The sequence below is a fragment of the Panulirus ornatus genome, chromosome 18 (assembly GCF_036320965.1).
Source record: "Panulirus ornatus isolate Po-2019 chromosome 18, ASM3632096v1, whole genome shotgun sequence".
NCBI lineage: Eukaryota > Metazoa > Arthropoda > Malacostraca > Decapoda > Palinuridae > Panulirus > Panulirus ornatus.
Window position 1 is genome coordinate 51,745,753 of NC_092241.1, and position 22,009 is coordinate 51,767,761.

Genomic DNA, 22,009 nt, shown 5'->3' on the forward strand with positions numbered 1-22,009 from the left:
TATGAAGACTATAAGTTGAATGCATGTGGTGATCTAAAGGTTGTGGCACTTTTACTCAGACTGCAACTTGGTTAAACGAAGTTCTGTTGTTTCCTCTGTAAGTAGGGCAGTTGGGACAAGTAAAATTATTTTGGCCAAAAACGAACATCACTAACTCCACTGAAGAAGAATACTGATCTTGAGAAAATTTATCTACCTCCTTTGCACATTATGCTCAGGTTGATGAAGAACTTCATCAAAGGTATGGATAAAACTGGCCATGGATTCACATATTTTAGGAATAAATTCCCCAGAATCAGTGATGCAAAAATCAAGGAGGGCATTTTTTGTAGGACCACAGATCAGGGAACTGCTTCGAGATGAAAAGTTTGATGAAGAGCTAAATGAAGTTGAAAAACTGCATGGCTGTCATTTGAGAGAGTTTGCAAAGATTTTTTGGGAACTACAGATCAGAAAAGTGCTATTGACTTCATATAAACCTCTGGGGTACAATACGAGTCTAAAAATTCACTTTTTGGACTCACACTTAGACTTTTCCCAGAAAACCTTTGGGAAGTCAATGATGATCATGACAAAAGCTTTCACCAGGGCATTTTGGACATGAAAAAGCAGTACCAAGGAAAGTAGAGCCCCTCTATGTTAGCAAATTACTGCTGGACACTAAGGATGGATGTTCCTGAGGCCAAATATAGCCAAAAATCATACACTTCTACATTTTAGAGGTAAGTTCTTTAAGTGTAATACCAGCCTCATTTATGAATGAGTAATAAACACTTATTGTAAAATTTAATTGTCTGTCACTTAAAAACCATCCACAATAGAAATATTCTAAAAATATATTCAAATTCTGCAAAAAAAAGTTCTGTAAGGTCCACCTACTTTAGTTTGTGGGACAAAAAGTTAAAATTTTGTTGATCAATCTATAAAGGAATAGACTGGGTAAACCTGGATTTTCATGGTGACAGGAAGTCATGTAGGCAAAAGTTTTTAGAAAATATGCAGGCAAATTTCTTATATCTTATTTTTGCACTAACTAGCATGGATATCGAAAATATCACAATACACCAAATGGAAAGAATTATCGTGTTGTTAAAGTCTGACTATTTGGTAACAACCTGAGGATGATAGAAGGTTAAGAGGGAAGAATGGTTTCACAAAAGATGTAAAAAACAAAGGAGCTATGAGATGTCCAGTGGTGAAGAAAAAGGAAGCACTCCAAACAGCTAACACTTCCATGGTATATGAGAGCAAGGAAATATCAAAAAGTAAAGGAGTTTTGAGATGTCTAGTAGTGAAGAAACAGGAAGCACTCCATACAGCTAACACTTCCAAGGTACATAAAAGCAAAGAACAAGTATAGCACAATGAGAAAGGAGAAACAAAGAAACTTTGAAAAGGATATCATGGACAACTTATCCATAATATATCTAAAGTATATTTTCAGTTAGCAAGAAGCTAATCAGGTTAAGGGATTCAAAGTGAAGAACTGTGGAGGAAGATCTAAGGATAAGTTATTATCATTATCATACTTGATTGCTGTTTCCTGCATCAGTGAGGTAGCACCACGAAACAGATGAAGAATGGCCCATCCAAACATATACATACATATATACATAAATGCCCTTACATGTACATATACATATTTATACATATAAACATATACATATATATCTATACAAACACAGACACATACATATATACACATGTTATTATTATTATTATACTTTGTCGCTGTCTCCCGCGTTTGCGAGGTAGCGCAAGGAAACAGACGAAAGAAATGGCCCAACCCACCCCCATACACATGTATATACATACGTCCACACACGCAAATATACATACCTACACAGCTTTCCATGGTTTACCCCAGACGCTTCACATGCCCTGCTTCAATCCACTGACAGCACGTCAACCCCGGTATACCACATTGCTCCAATTCACTCTATTCCTTGCCCTCCTTTCACCCTCCTGCATGTTCAGGCCCCGATCACACAAAATCTTTTTCACTCCATCTTTCCACCTCCAATTTGGTCTCCCTCTTCTCCTTGTTCCCTCCACCTCCGACACATATATCCTCTTAGTCAATCTTTCCTCACTCATCCTCTCCATGTGCCCAAACCACTTCAAAACACCCTCTTCTGCTCTCTCAACCACGCTCTTTTTATTTCCACACATCTCTCTTACCCTTACGTTACTCACTCGATCAAACCACCTCACACCACACATTGTCCTCAAACATCTCATTTCCAGCACATCCATCCTCCTGCGCACAACTCTATCCATAGCCCACGCCTCGCAACCATACAACATTGTTGGAACCACTATTCCTTCAAACATACCCATTGTATGTACATATTCATATTTGCTTGCCTTCATCCATGTCTGGCGCTACCCCGCCCCACAGGAAACAGCATCGCTACCCCCTGCTTCAGCAAGGTGTAAGTAATGGAGTAAATACCAAGTTCAAAAGTGCTTTCACAGTGGAGGTCACAATAGCCCTAACATTGCTGGACATCATGGTTCTTTATTAGTTCCTCAAGTAAGACACTTGAAGGGGCTTCTTACAGGATATCTTCTTGGTGACTTGTTCAGTGATAACAAAAGCAAATGTTTGCATCCCAGTGTCTTAGTTATGGAGACAAGCTATATGCCAGAAAATATTACAACTGCTTTCAAGTACATGGAAAAGGATGCTGTTCATAATGTACATGAGACCAAAATAAGAATATGGGTCTTAAAATTAGTCACCTCACCAAGGAAGGAACAAAGAGATAATAGAATGTTCAGAGAAACAAACAAAGATGGTACCAGAATTAAAAGTTACAAGGAAAGGCTAGAGGCTTTAAATCTACCCAGCACAGAAGAGAGAAGACTGAGTGGTGACCTGATCACAACTTTCAGACCTGATCGCTTTTAAAATTTTCATGATCAATGACTTAGACAATGAGCAGGTCTTCACAAGATGTAGAGACAGAGCAACTAAAGAAAAGTAAGCTAGAAATATGTCCAAAAATATGTAGAGATACTTTTGCAGTTGAAGAGAGGTAGAAAAATGGAATGAAATGACGGAGGACATAGTTAATGAAGAAGGTATAAACATATATAAGAAGCTGTACGGTAGTAGAGAATGTTTGAGAGATGAGGCCCCGCAAGTGTAAAACTCCCTCTCTGCACAATAAAAATAGATAATTACTGAAAGTTAAAAGAGAAATTCTAGAGAGAGGCAACAAATATGGTGCCAGAATTAAAAAGTTAAGTTAAAGAAGTAAGAGAGGTGAATGAATGGAGTAAAATTACTACGGACATGCTTAATGTTGACAGTATACATAAATCTAAGAAGTTTTAGAATAACAGAGATTGTTCAAGAAATGGGGCCCCATGAGTGTAAATGCAGTACAAGCAGGTAATTACAAATAAGTAAATAACAATACAAAGTCTAGGATCAAAAACTGACATTGCAGGTAAAATGGACACTGACTTCTGACAGAAGAGCAATAAAAACGACATTGGCCTTTGACACTTCATCATCTATTCCTCTGTAACTTTGATCAGGACATTTCTACAATACTCTTTATGAATTTCATGAAGCCTGGTCTCCCAAAACCACAAGAATTTCTAAAATCCATACATCCTTCCTGTAATCACTGCAATAAAACTTAAGTAACCCTAAAAATGAATCATGGTGTACCAGATTCATCCCTAAAATAAATGATTCAATACCTAGTCTACTTCAAAATCAAGAAAAGGCATTGTACAATTAAGGCTCCAAAACTCTAGGAAAAGCCTGTCTATAGATAACATGATAAGCAGTTTATACAAATAATGTAGATAATGCAGAAAAGTCTTCAGTAATTCTACAACTCAGATTATCATAAAGCAATATATCCTGACCTTGAAGTTTAAGGATGGCTGAGTATGTTGGCAGTCATGTTGATTGAGAAGTTCTTGTAAGCCCTTCTTAACTGTTACTTGTGAATCATTATGTAACTCGCAGTTTCTGTCGATATGTTTAATCTGAAGAAGGGAGAGATTACCTAGCAAACGGGATGTGTCAAAAGTTTGCCATAAAACAGACTATATTATAGGAAATATACACACCAATAATGAGGAATATATTCTGACATCTACCATCATGTTTAACTGAAAATATCACTTTCTTTTCTTTCTTTCACATTTATTCCTCACTTCCCATGCCAGCAAGGTAACACACAGAAAAGACAAAGAAAAGGCCTCATTAGCTCACATTCATTCTCTAAATATCATGAGTAATGCATCGAAAACAGAGCTTCTTACACAACTAGGCCCCACAGACCTTTCTGTTGTTTCCCCTAGCTGCCTTATATACCCTGGTCCAGTCCACTGACAGGTCACCTCTGTACATCACATTGCTCTAATTCACTCTATCCCATGCACGCTATTCACCTTCCCGCATGTTCAAGCCCCAAACTCTCAAAATCTTTTTCATTCCATTCTCCCATCTCCAATCTGGTCTCTCCCTTCTCCTTGTCCCCTCTACATCTGACACACACATCCTCTTTGTCAACCTCTCCACACTCATTCTCTCCAAATGCCCCCAAACAAAAATACAAATTTTTTTTCATACACATTCGCCACTTCCCATGTTTGCAAGGTAGTGTTAAGGTCAGAAGACTGAGCATGAGAGGGAAAATCCTCACTTGGCCAACCCACCTTCTCTGTTCCTTCTTTTGGAAAAGTAAAAACTGGAGGGGAGAATTTCCAGCCCCCTCTCCTTCTCTCTTTAGTCGCCTTTTACAACATGCAGGGAATATGTGAGAAGCATTCTTTCTCCCCTATCCCCAGAGATAGATATACATTTATATCACATTTCATTATACTTTGTCGCTGTCTCCCGCGTTAGTGAGGCAGCACAAGGAAACAGACAAAAGAATGGTCCAACCCACCCACATACACATGTATATACATATACGTCCACACACACACATATACATAACTATACATTTCAATGTATACATATATATACATACACAGACATATGCACATGTACATAATTCATACTTGCTATCTTTATTCATTCCCGTCACCACCCCGCCACACATGAAATGATAACCCCCTCCCCGCACACATGCAAGGTAGTGCTAGGAAAGGACAACAAAGGCCACATTCGTTCACACTCAGTCTCTAGCTGTCATGCAATAATGCACCAAACCACAGCTCCCTTTCCACATCCAGGCCCCACACAACTTTCCATGGTTTACCCCAGATGCTTCACATGCCCTGGTTCAATCCACTGACAGCACGTCAACCCCAGTATACCATATCATTCCAATTCACTCTATTCCTTGCACGCCTTTCACCCTCCTGCATGTTCAGGCCCCGATCACTCAAAATCTTTTTCACTCCATCCTTCCACCTCCAATTTGGTCTCCCACTTCTCCTCGTTCCCTCCACCTCTGACACATATATCATCTTTGTCAATCTTTCCTCACTCATTTTCTCCACGTGACCAAACCATTTCAAAACACCCTCTTCTGCTCTCTTAACCACACCCTTTTTATTACCACACATCTCTCTTACCCTTTCATTACTTACTCGATCAAACCACCTCACACCACATATTGTCCTCACACATCTCATTTCCAACAAATCCAACCTCCTCCGCACAACCCTATCTATAGCCCATGCCTCGCAACCACGTAACATTGTTGGAACCACTATTCCTTCAAATATACCCTTTCCACAACCAGGCCCCAAAGACCTCCCCATGGTTTCTCCTAACCATTTCATATTCCCCGATCCATGCCAGTGACAGCACACTGCCATCTGTATACTACACAGCTCTAATTCACTTTACACCTTAGAAGCCTTGCACCCTCCTGCATATTCAAGCCCTAAACACTCAAAGCTTTCCTCATGCTACCTTTCAACTCCTCCTCAGTTTCACCCCCTCCCCTTGCTCCCTCTACTTTTGATATGAATACCCTCTGGTCATCCATTTCTCACATACTCTACATGTCCAAACCATTTCAACATACTCTCTTTAGCTCTTTCATACACACCTCTCTCTTATCCTGTCATTTCTAGTCAGTCAATCCTCCTCATACCACATACTGTCCTCAAACATTTCATTTCCATCCTCTTCAGTATTTCTTTTTTCTAGGGCCCACTCCTTATATCCATACAAAACCAGTAATATTATCATACCCTCAAACATGCCCATCTTTGCCCTCAGAGACAGAGACCTCTCTTTCCATGCATTCCTCGATGCATCCAGGACCTTAGACCCCAACTAACCTATGGCTCACTTCCATTCACTATCATGTCCACTACCAGGAATTCAAAACACCCTACTTTCTCCAGGTTCTCTACATTCAAACTCATATCCCCACTAACTTGTTTCTCTTCATTGTGAAACCTACTAACTTTGCTTCAATTAACATCTACTCTCAACTCTCTCCTTGCACACACACTTTCCTAAATTCAGACATCAACTTCTGCAGTTTCTCACTCAAACTTGCCACTACCACCATATCATCAGCAAACAGCAACTGACTTACACCCAAGCTCCCCCACATCAAACAGACTGCAGACTTCCTCATCTCTTTAAGAACCTCATATTCTTTTAAAAAAAAAATGCCTTTTCAAATGGTAAAACAAAAAATTACTAAACCATTTTTTAAATTTAATGAAAACTGTGACTGAGGGTACAATAAATAACTAAAGAAGCCACAGTCAATGAGTTAATGAAGTAGTTAAGTCAATAATCTTATAACCAGAAAAAGATACTAACCAAAGACTGTACAAGTTGCTGTTCATACTGCTGGGCAGGGTTCCACCCAGTGACTATATCATAGGTAATGACACAGCCTAAAGAGTGAGCTACCATTGACACTTTTCCACCATTGGCCTCAAAATATGGGTTTCGTTGAGTAAACATTGTATACAAGCGGTTCATCTCTCCTGTCAGGCCTGTAATTATCTGAGAAAAGAAAAAGAACATATTGTGATCACAAAAAATATGTTCAGCTTCTAATTACGAGGATTAACAAGAGTTCTGCACCAGAGATGAGATGAGCTGGGTTTCCCAAACAAATGCAAACTAAAGTCTGCAGTATAAGATTCATATAAACTTATGAAAGAATTAAAACATTTGTCAACAGACTGGGTCAGACCAAGATTGCAAAAGGAAAAGGGACAGGAGATGGAAAGATTCTGATAAATGATGATATTTGGATTGGATGAGGACTATCTCCACTCAAAAGATGAAGGGCATTAACAAAAGTTAACAAAAGAAAACAACTTTGCACAAAACATATAAGAGAGAAGCAGAATCTGAGATAAAAGGAAAAAGAATAGGAAAAAATAAAAGTAACTTTCCTGAAACCCCTCTTAGCATCCTTCTTTCACCTTCATCAAGCAGTACCTTAGTTTAATTAGACATTATGGACCTATCATGTGACTCTGATTTCCATAGTTCCTCTTATTCACCATTGAAAGCACTGTACTTATTCTCAACCCTGCTCCTCCATGCTGGTATGCTCTCATGCTCACTGCACAGACCACAGAGGAGAAAATGTATGTAATGAAAACCGAAAAACTTGTTATCTCCAAGGCAACATCCTGCTAGCAATTTTTCTGATTTTTTCACCTTGCCCTGCTTTGACAGAGAACCTCCTTCACTTGAAACCATATATCCTCCTCCCTTTCTAATCACACACATGCCTTACCCTTCTCACAAAAATTCCCAGTGCACCAGCAGCTTTCTTCATACACCATATATTTACAGCACTTTCCACAAGACCTCTCAGCCAACCCTATTACATGCATTCTCCAAGTCCATAAATATCATATACAATTCACTCTCCTTTTCCAAGTATTTCTCACACAAATTTTTCAGAGGAAAAGCTTGATCCATACATCCTCAGCCAATACTGAAGATAAATCTATCACTGTTATTTTCAATCTCACACAATCTAAGGTGGTCAAACATGGATTTCAAGCACATCTGGATGGTACTGTGCTTGCCCAGAAGCAGTCTGTGAAAACCATACTGACAGGAGAGACAGCAAAATGATATCTGCTGCACCATCTCTCCTCAACAATTCCTTAAGTTACTGTATTTAATTTCATCAAAGTTTTGAACTTTATCCAAGGTATACATTCAAAATCTAAGAATACAGGTTGTACCTCATGAATCTGGCAACCTTGGGACCTGGACATTGCCAGACTACAGAAACTTCCAGAAAACAAAAATTGACCCTTAAGTCATACATACTTGACAATACGATCTCATAGCACTCAAAAAAAAGTCTTTACAGAAGTTCTTTTATCTAATTTTTTTAGAAACTCCACCTTTTCAAGCAAAGATAATGATTCATGCTTATTAGCACTAGCACCATCTCCTGCCCCTCTTGGTCTCTTGGATGACATCCTGAAGGAACAAAACACAGCTGAATATAAGAAATTAACAAGACTGTTAATTAGCTCAGCTGCTATGTACACAAATTTTTATGCCTTAGTGCTGCTAATAAAGCCACCCTGGTGGCAGAGCCACAAACTAATAACTAATGGTGGCAGATTCTATACATACCAGACCATGGGAGTTGCCAGACCACACAGCACCAGATTAGAAAGGTGCAACCTGTAATATCAGTCATCTTTTATAATCTCTTTAATACCCTATAACTGTACACACCTCTTCCCGGTACAAGGGACTGTTGTAATACATGATGTCCATGAATGACGCATTAAGCATTTGCCGAATGTTGAGAATCTTCTGGGGTGTAATAGATTCAATGACACCAGCATCTAGCACCAGTGATGATCGCCATTCCACAGGGAAGAACTCCACTGTTTGACTACTGTTGACAATGGATGGAAAGTACTTGTGCTTCAGGTAACTAATACTTTCCCGCAATCTGAGGAAAAAAGAGCAAATTTGAAGAATGAAACGCTGTTTCTCTCCAGGGTGATGACTTGTGAGCTTTGAGAGATTCTTTATGATCCCTAGGAGTTTAAAATTTCTTGCCCATACCTTCTGCTGGGGTTTTAAACCTCTTACTCCTCACAAAGAACCCTTTTCAGAAGTTCTGGCCATCAGAATACTACAATTGGCTTAACATGTACAGCAACAACTAACTTACATATATGTACCTAAAACCAATATGCGTATATGTAAATCACAAACAAGGAGATAAAAAAAGTGTTACACTAATCTTAATTTGGAAAAAGATTAGTTGGGCTTGCTTAGGGTAAGTGGTGGAAGTATTGAGGTTAATATCAGGTGGAGGAAGATGGATATGAAAATAGGGATCATCCACCGCCATCTCTTTATAGGCATCAACACCTTCCTTCTCAACATCTGAAGGCTTTGTAATAACTGTTAAGTGGTCTCCTTCTCCTCTTGGGGGCCTGAAGGTCCTGCTTTTTCTGTGACTGGTTTGGTTCTGGATTCTTTCCCATTCCTCTTACAGAAAGAGTCAAGCTTTGTCAGTTTGCCACCATGAATCTTGGCCTCATAAATCTTTCAGTAGCATGATCAGCTATCATTTATGATGTATGCAACCCTGACAGACCAATCAGCCAGACGATTGAAAGTGCTGAGAAATTCACTCACTTCATTGGCAAGGTTGAAAACATATCTTCACCCTCATCCTTGCCTTCCTCATTAAATACTTACCTATTAACCTCAGCCAAGTCTTCGTTGATTAATAGGTGCAAGTGAGACTCAAGTAACTCCATTACATTCTGGTCTTCAATGCCATCAAAGACCTCCTTCACTAATGCCATCAAATCCATTCTTGCAATGGTCTCTTCAAGAATAATAAAGTCATTCATAGCTTTGGGGTAGATTTTCCTCCAAACATTTCTCATAACTAAAAACGTATTTCTTCATATGCCACACCAATGTTTTTTATTGTATCAATTATACTGTATATTTTCCAAGAATTTTTAACAGTAGGTTTTCCTTCACCATCCTCCATTTTGTGGACAAATGTCCTGATTTGTCCTAAATAGCTTTAAAGCACACAATTATGTCTTGATCCATGGGTTGGATAAGCAATGTAGTCCATGGTGGCTGGAACATGACTTTAATGTTGGGGCGTAAAGCTTCAAAGTTGTGCACAATAAAATTATCTAACAGAAAGAGAATCTTGAAGGTAAAGTGTTACATTCTTTATATTTTCATCTCAGGAATAAAGTAACTCACAAACCAGTCACTAAATTTTTGCCTAGTAATCCATGTCTTTCACTTTGACGTCTATATGACATGAAAATGAAATTTTTCATGATTTTTCACTGCCTAAGGATTTTTGCTGTGGAAAACAAGCAATAGTTTCAGCTTCTTGTCTCCAGAAGCCTTGCAACCAAGCAAGAGTTTTAGGTTTTAGGCAGTCTTTGGAAGCCCTGCAACCTCACAAATTTTTTCATTGATGGAAACCTAGGTTTTTGATAATATTTGCTCCCAGTAAAGTTCTGTCTCATATGCAGACTTGTCGATGGTCATGTCCTCCATCTTCAATTATCTCCCTCAAACTCTCCTTGAAAGCTTAAACTTCCTTGGTGTCTGCATCCTTGAATCATGGAGTGACTGAAAATGGTATAACTAGCCACAACCAGCACTGAATGTTTCTTCAACTGTAGAGCTCTCTTCCACCTTCACATATCAATATAAGGTGAGTGCCTTCACCTGGATGAGGGTGAGACTTTTTCTTTTCATACTATTTGCCATTTCCCACATCAGTGAGGTAGCGTTAAGAACAGAGAACTGAGCCTTTGAGGGAATATCCTCTCTTGGCCCCCTTCTCTGTTCCTTCTTTTGGAAAATTAAACATCCTCTCACGAAGTAAACCAAGAATGCGTGTAGTATCAACGGCAAGTTTTCCGGTTCCATCTCACTTTATCACATCAACTTTTGCACCATACAACTTTCCACTTAGCGGTGATGTGAGAAGGAGATGGAATGAGTATTTTGAAGGTTTGTTAAATGTGTCTGATGACAGAGTGGCAGATATAGGGTGTTTTGGTCGAGGTGGTGTGCAAAGTGAGAGGGTTAGGGAAAATGATTTGATAAACAGAGAAGAGGTAGTAAAAGCTTTGTGGAAGATGAAAGCCGGCAAGGCAGCAGGTTTGGATGGTATTGCAGTGGAATTTATTAAGAAAGGGGGTGACTGTATTGTTGACTGGTTGGTAAGGTTATTTAATGTATGTATGACTCATGGTGAGGTGCCTGAGGATTGGCGGAATGCGTGCATAGTGCCATTGTACAAAGGCAAAGGGGATAAGAGTGAGTGCTCAAATTACAGAGGTATAAGTTTGTTGAGTATTCCTGGTAAATTATATGGGAGGGTATTGATTGAGAGGGTGAAGGCATGTACAGAGCATCAGATTGGGGAAGAGCAGTGCGGTTTCAGAAGTGGTAGAGGATGTGTGGATCAGGTGTTTGCTTTGAAGAATGTATGTGAGAAATACTTAGAAAAGCAAATGGATTTGTATGTAGCATTTATGGATCTGGAGAAGGCATATGATAGAGTTGATAGAGATGCTCTGTGGAAGGTATTAAGAATATATGGTGTGGGAGGCAAGTTGTTAGAAGCAGTGAAAAGTTTTTATCGAGGATGTAAGGCATGTGTACGTGTAGGAAGAGAGGAAAGTGATTGGTTCTCAGTGAATGTAGGTTTGCGGCAGGGGTGTGTGATGTCTCCATGGTTGTTTAATTTGTTTATGGATGGGGTTGTAAAGGAGGTAAATGCAAGAGTCCTGGAAAGAGGGGCAAGTATGAAGTCTGTTGGGGATGAGAGAGCTTGGGAAGTGAGTCAATTGTTGTTCGCTGATGATACAGCGCTGGTGGCTGATTCATGTGAGAAACTGCAGAAGCTGGTGACTGAGTTTGGTAAAGTGTGTGGAAGAAGAAAGTTGAGAGTAAATGTGAATAAGAGCAAGGTTATTAGGTACAGTAGGGGTGAGGGTCAAGTCAATTGGGAGGTGAGTTTGAATGGAGAAAAACTGGAGGAAGTGAAGTGTTTTAGATATCTGGGAGTGGATCTGTCAGCGGATGGAACCATGGAAGCGGAAGTGGATCATAGGGTGGGGGAGGGGGCGAAAATTTTGGGAGCCTTGAAAAATGTGTGGAAGTCGAGAACATTATCTCGGAAAGCAAAAATGGGTATGTTTGAGGGAATAGTGGTTCCAACAATGCTGTATGGTTGCGAGGCGTGGGCTATGGATAGAGATGTGCGCAGGAGGATGGATGTGCTGGAAATGAGATGTTTGAGGACAATGTGTGGTGTGAGGTGGTTTGATCGAGTAAGTAACGTAAGGGTAAGAGAGATGTGTGGAAATAAAAAGAGCGTGGTCGAGAGAGCAGAAGAGGGTGTTTTGAAATGGTTTGGGCACATGGAGAGAATGAGTGAGGAGAGATTGACCAAGAGGATATATGTGTCGGAGGTGGAGGGAACGAGGAGAAGAGGGAGACCAAATTGGAGGTGGAAAGATGGAGTGAAAAAGATTTTGTGTGATCGGGGCCTGAACATGCAGGAGGGTGAAAGGAGGGCAAGAAATAGAGTGAATTGGAGTCATGTGGTATACAGGGGTTGACGTGCTGTCAGTGGATTGAAGCAAGGCATGTGTAGCGTCTGGGGTAAACCATGGAAAGCTGTGTAGGTATGTATATTTGCGTGTCTGGACGTGTGTATGTACATGTGTATGGGGGGGGGGGTTGGGCCATTTCTTTCGTCTGTTTCCTTGCGCTACCTCGCAAACGCGGGAGACAGCGACAAAGTATAAAAAAAAAAAAAAAAAAAAAAAAAAAAACTTTCCACGAGCACTAGAATTTCCATCCACGGCTGTAAGATTATAGGGATATAACATGACACAGTAGAGCATATTGAAGTATGAAGTATCAGCAACATACATCCACTTCACTGCTTACAAGCTGGACGGAAGAAGCACCCAGCCAAGATGAAGATTAAGGATGCTTCAATCAACTCTACTTCTGTTGCAAAATGACACTAGTATAAAACACTTTGACAAATTGTGATTTTCTTAATGTTATAATAATAATTCGCTGTTTCCCGCATCTGCGAGGTAGCACAAGGAAACAGACGAAAGACGGGCGCAACCCATCCACATACATATGTATATACATAAACGCCCAACAAGCACAAATACATACTTATACATTTCAACGTATACATACATATACATACACAGACATATACATATATACACATCTACACACTCATACTTGCTGCCCCCATCCACTCCTGTTGCCATCCCGCCACATGAGACAGCACCCCCCTCCCCCCGCACATGCATGAGGCAGCGCCAAGAAAAGACAACAAAGGCCAAATTCATTCACACTCAGTCTCTAGCTGTCATGTGCAAAGCACCGAAACCACAGCTCCCTTTCCACATCCAGGTCCCACAAAACTTTCCATGATTTAGTTTCCCTTATAAGCTGACAACAGAGCCAGGATCCTATGTGCTCGACATTTAAAGTAAAGTATAATTTCAAAAAAGTGTAGGAGGAATGCCATAGGCCAATTTTGTTAATATCCTGGAGGGAAATGTTCCTTAGAAAGACAAGAGTAGAAGCGATCTCTCTCACATCATGGGCTCTAATATATAATTTTTCATTCTTCAAAACTTGCTTTTCTCTCTAAGTCATATGAACTGTGGAAGGTGTTAAAAGTATATGGTGTGGGAGGAAAGTTGCTACAGGCAGTAAAGAGTTTTAATCAAGAGAGGAAGTTGTGTGTGCAAGTAAAAAGAGAGGGAGATGATTGGTTCAACACAATGTTGGGTCTGCAGCAAGGGTGTGTGATGTCACCATGACTGTTTAGTTATTTATAGATGGAATGTTGACGGAGGTCATTGCAACGGTCTTGGACAGAGGAGTAAGTCTGCTGTCTGTCATGGGGTAAGAGCCTTGGGGTTAGGTCAGTTGCTGATTGCTGATGGAATAGTGCTGGTGGTAGATGCAAGGTAGACAATGCAGAAGCCAATATCTGAGTTAAGAAGTACATGAAAGGGGAAAGTTGACAGTGAATGTGAATAGCAGCATGGTTATTAGGTAAAAAGAAACGGGATAACTGAGGAGTGAGTGTGAATGAAAAAAGAACTGGAGCACGTGGAATGTTTTAGACACTTTGTAGTAGACATGGCAACAAATGGAACCAAGGAAGCTGAAGTGAGCCATAGGATGGGTGAAGGGGCTAAGGCCTTAGGAACATTAAGGAATGTGTAGAAAAAGAGGTCTTTGTTGATGAAGACAAAGATAGATCTGTCTGATATATAACAGTTCCCATGGTATTGTATGAATGTGAGGGACAGATGTGTTAGAAATGAAATGCTTGAGGAAAATATAAGATGTGAGGAGGGTTGATCAAATAAGAAATGATAGGGTAAGAGACAGACGTAGTAGTTAAAGGAACATGTACGATACAGCTCCTGAGGGTGTGCTGAAATGGCGTGAACATATGGAAAGGATGAGTGGATGAGTGAGGAGAGGTATACATCTCAGAAGTGGAGGGATAAAGGAAAATGGGAGACCAAAGAGGAGGTGGAAGGATGGAGTGAAAGATGCTTTGACTGAGTGGGGCCTGAACATGTAGGAAGATGTGAGATGTACAAGGAAGAAAGTGAACTAGAGCAATGTGGTACACAGGGGGCAATGTTAAGTAATGATCTACACCAAGATATATGAGGCAGTCATAGGAGAAAACAGAGAGGTGGGGTCTCGTTGTGGATAGGAAGCTCTGGTTTCACTGCATCATAAACAATAGCTAGAAAGTGGATGTGAGTAAATGAGGCCATCTTCGTCTGTTCTTGACGCTACCTTGTTACTGTGAAAAAGGTAACAAGCATGAAAGAAAGAAAGGTTCATGTATTTTTGTCATACATGTTAACAGTTTCCCACATTAAAGAGGTAGTGCCAGGAGCAGATAAAAAAAATGGCCTCACTTGCTCACATCAACTTGTGTCATGCACTATTCCACGAAACCAGAGCCCCTTATCCACAACCCGACCCCATAAACATTTCTAAGGTTTCCTCTGGCCACTTCATATGCCCTGGTACAGAGAGCAAGTTGCCCTCTTTGCACATCAATTCACTCTATCCCATGCATGCCTTTTGCCCTCACCTATGTTCAGACGACAAGCACTCAAAAACTTATTCACTCCATCTTGCAATCTCCAATATGGTCTACCCCTCCTCCTTGTCTCCTCCATTTTTTGTCAACCTTTCCTCACTCATTCTTTCCACATGTCCAAACCATTTAGAACACCCTCTTCAGTTCTCTCAACCATACTCTTCTTATTAATACACTCTCTCTTACCCTATCTTTAGTTACACACGAATATGGAACTTACCACAGAATAAGGATAGACAGCTTGCTTCAGCATCATCTATGCACTCCCCCAAAATGGAAAAAAGTATTCTGTCCATGTCCATGCATGAGAAGCAAGACAATCTCAATCATGTATGAAAAGAAACCAATAATATATGTATACTCAACTAAAGAAGCCTCTGGAAAAAACTGATTAAACCCCAATGTTTAGAGAATAGTTTTTGCCCTGCCAGTGATGGTTTCAGCTTTTATATTTCTTTGGACAGCCTTGGTCAAGGTATGGGACTGCCATTTATTGTGGGCCAATAGATCCACCAGCAGATCCCAAGGTTCTCATCTATGTGAGAAAATAAAGTTCCCATAAAAAAGCTCTTCTCCCAGGTCCAAACTCAAGAGGCTAATTTCTGACCAAACATCAAGTGAGATCAAGATGACAGAATCCTAAAACTATGAGGCTTTGACCAGTTAATGCCCTCCCCTGGAACTGTAAACCCTGGGTTGAATCAGTGTTGTTTCTCATATCCCCCAAGGATGACTCCAGGAACATGACAATATTGTTCAAGATCCATAAGGTACATCAAAAGTTCAGGTACGTGTACTGTGGGCTCCCAGATGATTTGCAGCTGAAGCAGAGACTAAAATCTTAGGAAGGATATGAAAGAGAAAGCATATTCCTTAGGTAAATCAGTGTTGAAAAGGATATGCTGGCTAAATCTCTATTTGCCAGCGAGACCTAAATACCTTTAAATTTGGTTCCCACCTTAAAAATCCTATTATCATATATCAAGGGAGAACAATACAATATTAACAGAAACAAAAACTCCAGGAAAGGTACAACAACCCAACCAAAGGTTCCCAGAAAGCAGGCTCTTCTATGGAGAACATCTTTTCTTCTCTATTTGAAAAGTTTGGTCCTGCTAGGAAGATGAATTGTTCCAATTCACTAGGGACCCTTAGTCCTCCATTCATTCATGGCCAGCAATGCTTAAGGTGTGGGACTGTCATATTAGTGGGCCAAATAACTTCCAAATCACCCACTGCTACTTGGGAGTGATCATCCTGATGCTCCTAACCTTGTGAGAATGTCTCTACGAAACAGAAAAACTCCTTTCCTCCCAGGATATCTATAGGGGCTTCTTGTCTACTAAAATGCTAGACAAATTAATCATGCTGACCTAACAAATAGAAGTTTGACTGAACAAAGTTCAACCCTAATTGACATGACACCATTCTATGTAGTCCCTGTCACTATATATAACCCCTATCAGCAGTCTGTACCTTAAAAGCCTGCACGTTTGAAGAAAAGGGGAAGACTTCATCCACTGTAAAACAGGGTAACGATACTGAAAGAATAACTACAACATATATATAAGTATTCACCATACACATATACACTATATCCTAAGTAATTAAGAAAAAGATACTCATCCATCGAAGGATGAAGAAGCCAGAAGGCAAGGAAACGCTGTCTGGACCATTTGGGGATCTGAAAAGATATGTGATGACCAGCATGTCAGCTCGTAGGATGATAATCACTGAGTACAGGTGGATGATTAGCAGAGGGACCAAGACCAAGCTGACAGCCACAACTATTGAAAATTTGGTTAACAAGGGAAGAGAGGCATAAACCTTGACAGAGGGCAGGGGGTTCAGAAGATTCTAAACCCTAGGGATTTTTGAAAATATCTCATAGCTCACAGGACAAACTGAAACTGGAAAGAAAAATATTTAATAAGCTATTTCACATTTGATAATGAAGTAAAGCAAAAATGTTTTCAACTAACACAAACTACAAAGAATTACAAAAGAAGGGTATATCTACAGAAGGCTAGAAAAAGGGCAATGGAATCAAAACTGGAAAAAGTTTACAAAAAATATATAACATCGAAATCAAAAGTATCAAAGTCTTTCCATTATGACAAGCAATAAGGGAAGACTTACAAAGTGGTTATATGGGTTAAAAACAGCTGCTTACATGAAATAAGTATGTAAAGGCAAGGTAAAATATAATCTGCCAGAGAACAAAACTATTGCACCAAGTATAATCACTGTTTAGATGTTAAAAATGCGACGATTCAGCACAAAAGTAATGGACGTACCATGAAGGTTAAAAGGATGATAATGAATAAGCAAATCTAAAGTGGTGAAGTAGTGGTTGATATATAAGGATTTTCTCAAGAAAAAATATTTCCACTAACAAAACTTCAACAACATCAATGTAAATCTATCTGTTCACGAATATGCTTTTCAGCAATCCATGAGGGGGTCTCCTTTACTCAACAAGGTCACTGAATATATTAGCATACTTCTTCTCATAAAATAACACTTTTCCAATATCATGTTCCCCCTCATCTTCCATCTAATCTTCAGTCTTTATGTCTATTTGCACTTAACCGAAATACTCTACAATCTTACATATTCTTTCTCCATATATTTTTTCCATAAACACATTCCTTCTCAGCAGGTCATCTTCTGTCCATCTATATTTCAATTACTATAATTACATTCCCAATTTAAAGGTGTGAATCAGGTATATACAGCCTCTAAACATCAATAAACATCCTCTATTCATGCCTAATATGTTAAATTAAAACATGGACTTCCATTCTTAAGTGTGTCTTACCTTTTCACTTTACACACAAATGTCTCTATTCATACCACCTTCACATATTAAATGCTTCCAGTACATCAATCCCGATCATTCCTCTAATGTCTTCACCTCTCTTCAAATACACAATAACCTCTCGATATTTCAAAAAAAGCCTGGCCTTGATGTAGACTTTTGTCCCTGACTGAAGCCTCCAACGTAAAATATAAAATCCTCCCCTCCTATTTTACTTTTCCAAGACAAGGAACAGAGATGGTGGCCAACAGAGGATTTTTCCCTCAAAAGCTCAGTCACCTGTTACTTACACTACCTCACTAATGTGGGAAATGGATGGGGTGGTTAGGGAGGTAAATGCAAGTTTTGGAGAGAGAGGTGAGTTTGCAGTATGTTGGGGATGAGAGGGCCTGGGAAATGAGTCAGTTGTTGTTCGCCAATGATACAGCACTGGTGGCTGATTTGAGTGAGAAACTGCAGAAGTTGGTGACGCCAATGATACAGCACTGGTGGCTGATTTGAGTGAGAAACTGCAGAAGTTGGTGACGCCAATGATACAGCACTGGTGGCTGATTTGAGTAAGAAACTGCAGAAGTTGGTGACTAAGTTTGGAAAAGTGTGTGAAAAGAGAAAGTTGAGAGTGAATGTGAGTAAAAGTAAGGATATTAGGTTCAGCAGGGTAGAGGGAGAAGTTAGTTGGGATGTAAGTTCGAATGGAGAAAAATTGGAGGAATTGAAATGTTTTAGATATCTGGGAGTGGAATTGGCAGCGAATGGAACTGTGGAAGTGGGTCAAAGGGTGGGAGAAGGGGTGAAGGTTCTGGGAGCGATGAAGAATGGGTGGAAAGAGAGAACATTATCTCAGAGGGCAAAAATCGGTATGTTTGAAAGAAAAGTAGTTCCAACAATATCATTATGGGTGCGAGGCATGGGTTACAGATAGGGTTGCACTAAGGAGGATAGTTTGTTGGAAACGAAATGTCTGAGGACAATATGTGGTGTGAGGTAGTTTGATCCAGTAAGCAATGAAAGGGTAAGAGAGACTGTGGTAATAAAAAGAGTGTAGTTGTGAGAGTAGATGTGTTGAAATGGTTTGGACATATGGAGAGAATGAGTGAGGAAAGGCTGACAAAGCAGATATAAGTGTCAGAGGTAGAAGTAACAAGAAGTGGGAGACAAACTGGAGGTGGAAGGATGGAATGAAAAAGATTTTGAGCAATCGGGGCCTGAACATACAGGAGGGTGAGTGGGGTGCAAGGAACAGAGTGAATTGGAATGATGAGGTATGCTGGGGACAATGTGCTGTCAATGGGCATGTGAAACATCTGGGGTAAACAATGGAAAGGTCTGTGGGGCCTGAATGTGGATAAGGAGCTGTGGTTTTGATGCATTACACATGACAGCTTGCGACTGAGTGTGAACAAATGAGGCCTTTTTTGTCTGTTTTCCTGGCGCTACCTCACTGAAGTGGAGGGCAGCAATGCTGTTTCCTATGGAGTGGGGTGGTGCCAGGAATGGATGAGGGTGAGCAACTATGAATATGTACAAGTGTATAAATGTATATGTCTATGTATGTATATGTGGAACAGCTTGGGGGATGCTATGCATCAAAGGAAAAAAAAACAGAAAAACTAAGGAAAGGATGATTACAAAGCATACTTATGCTACACCCTATCAAATGTTTTGGAGATGTAGAGAGCCATGACAAAAGATCTATCAAATTCTCTGAGGGAAAAGGACCAGAGAAGAGCCACATAAGATCAGTGGACATTTGCACCTTGAAAACCCATGAGTGTAAAATCCCTCCCAGTACAATACAAATAGGTGATCATGTCAACCAAACCTGAAAAAAAAATGAAAGAAACCACCCAAAATGTCTAATATTCCCAAAAACAGTTCACAACAAATCAGAACCTTGAAATCATATTATTCCACATTCCTCTTTGCTCATCATTCTCATCACCTGTAACCTTAATCCTTTCTACAACCAGCCTATTGTGCAGCTCATATTACATACATTTCATTTCTATTGTTCCTATAATTATCACCTTTTCCATAAAACGTAAAAAATTAATTTATCCATCTAGTCCTTGAAATATCCTACATTTTCAAACACTGCAGGAGAGCATCATCACCTCCAGTTTCTTTATTTGCTTTACGGTAACCCCTACTCCCTCTAAAAAGTTGTAGGTCAGGCAGTCAGATTTTTATTCAAAGATGAAGAGAGTGCCATGTAATGGGTTAAAAATACTAAAAAACTCTGGAGAATGGTTCCCCTAGATTAAAAAAAAAAACTAACATGTATGCTTGTGCGATTTCATACATTCCTGACATTCAAAAAGTATATCTAAGCTTGCTAAAAATGACACGGTTCATGTTCATTTCATAGTTAGTCCTATAATCAGCATAACCTGCTGAAACTAACTAGGGGAAGCACTTCACTTAAAAAGCCTTACCATAGTCTGCTTTATGTATCCCTTTTCTCTCTTCAGCTAAAATTTCCTTCTAACATTTACTCATATTCCCTACTGTACCAGGATCTATTATCTGTATAATAGATCATATAACTATCAATATGTTAATAATGATAGTAATAATAATTCATAAAAGAATCTAAAATATGTAAGATCTAGTTAGTTGCCTCACGCAGTGCAATTCTTGATAATGCGTCCACGCTCCATCTTCTGTCCAATACCATGGATGACAAACACAATGTGGTTGATATCTGGTGGTTTATCACTGGATGTAGCATCTATGCTGTAGCCTCGATGCAGCTTGTACCCAGCTACAGGGGAAAAAAATTCAAAGTATAATACAGAGAACAACTAGCTTTCTGTAACAATATTAGACACAACATAAAAATTTAAAGAAAAGAAACTTTTCCTATCCTTTTCATAATAGGCAGTATGCAGGGGAAGATGAAGGGATTGGACAGGAGAAGGTACAGATGAGAAACAGAAGATAGATGGGGACAGCCTAAGGCTGGTTTCAGCCACCAATCACACCAAGTTGGACCTGTAGCCACAGGGAATTACATCACAGAATACTGTGGGTCAACCCTACATTGTCAATGATTTACTACTTGTAATAATGGGTATACAATGTAAATGTGTTAAAATCTTGAGCACAATTTCTGCCAAGTGGCCAGCCAAATATATATTCTCTATGCCTAACAATTATACTGCAATAAGATGTCCACTCATGAGATCTGGGATGGGCAAGTGAAAGTGTGTTCTTCACTTACAAATGTCAAGTTAACTATTACTGTACTCAAATATCCAAAATTCTGTCAAGTTTTTGTGAATGATAAGACCAGTCATCACTAATATACAAACATTCTACAATTATGGAAATTTTCCATAATTCTGTACTCTTCTTTGTAATCACATACTTACACAGAATAAAGCGGGAAACTACGTTCTTAGGAACCAATTTCTTAAGCTTCCTTAACTATTATAATACTATTCAAATTTCTGTGCTGGTTTCATTCACAGTTTCACCATTTAGCTTACTGCATTCATCCATGTCTCTGTTCCTAAAAAAGTTTGTCTTCACATCTTTCCTAACAAGTTTCTTACTTCAAGTCTGCCCCTACTCTTCTCTCTTCTATGGTGGGTATATATACAGCATTTCACCTATAACTTGAACTCTGTTCTCTTACTTTAAGACCATCTTTGTTGTCCTTCTCTGAGGTGCATACTTAACAGGTTTATGCTGTAACTAACTTACTGAACATTTCCTTATCCATTTAGTGATATGTACATCTAATGTTAACAAGCAGCTGATTTGTTTTCTTTATGAATCTCATAATGCAGCATTCCATTTCATGCACATATTCACGTAATTTGTTTCCTGTCAAATTACTGTCATGCTGCACTCCTCTGACCCATTTAGCCATCTTTTCTTCCTACCTCACCCACATGTGGACTAGTGGCGTTCTGCACAATCTCTCTTTGTCACACATAACACTTGATGACACTTCACTCAAAATGCTCATTCTTTGTAACTCTTGATTTTCCTGTAATGAGCACTGTGCACTAGCTCTGCCTTTCAGCAAAATAGTAGGAGCAATAGAGAGAGA

General features: G+C 39.5%; 1 protein-coding gene across 1 annotated transcript in view; it reads right to left on the reverse strand.

Moving 5' to 3' along the window:
- LOC139755088 (phospholipase DDHD1-like) overlaps nucleotides 1-22,009 on the reverse strand; it is a 68,623-nt gene that overhangs the window by 41,550 nt on the left and 5,064 nt on the right. The window contains exons 4-7 of the mRNA XM_071673197.1: nucleotides 20,575-20,713; nucleotides 8,672-8,894; nucleotides 6,767-6,955; nucleotides 3,889-4,011 (exon numbers count right to left, since the gene is read on the reverse strand). Coding sequence (XP_071529298.1) covers nucleotides 3,889-4,011; nucleotides 6,767-6,955; nucleotides 8,672-8,894; nucleotides 20,575-20,713 — 674 coding nt within the window. The remainder of the gene's footprint in view (nucleotides 1-3,888; nucleotides 4,012-6,766; nucleotides 6,956-8,671; nucleotides 8,895-20,574; nucleotides 20,714-22,009) is intronic.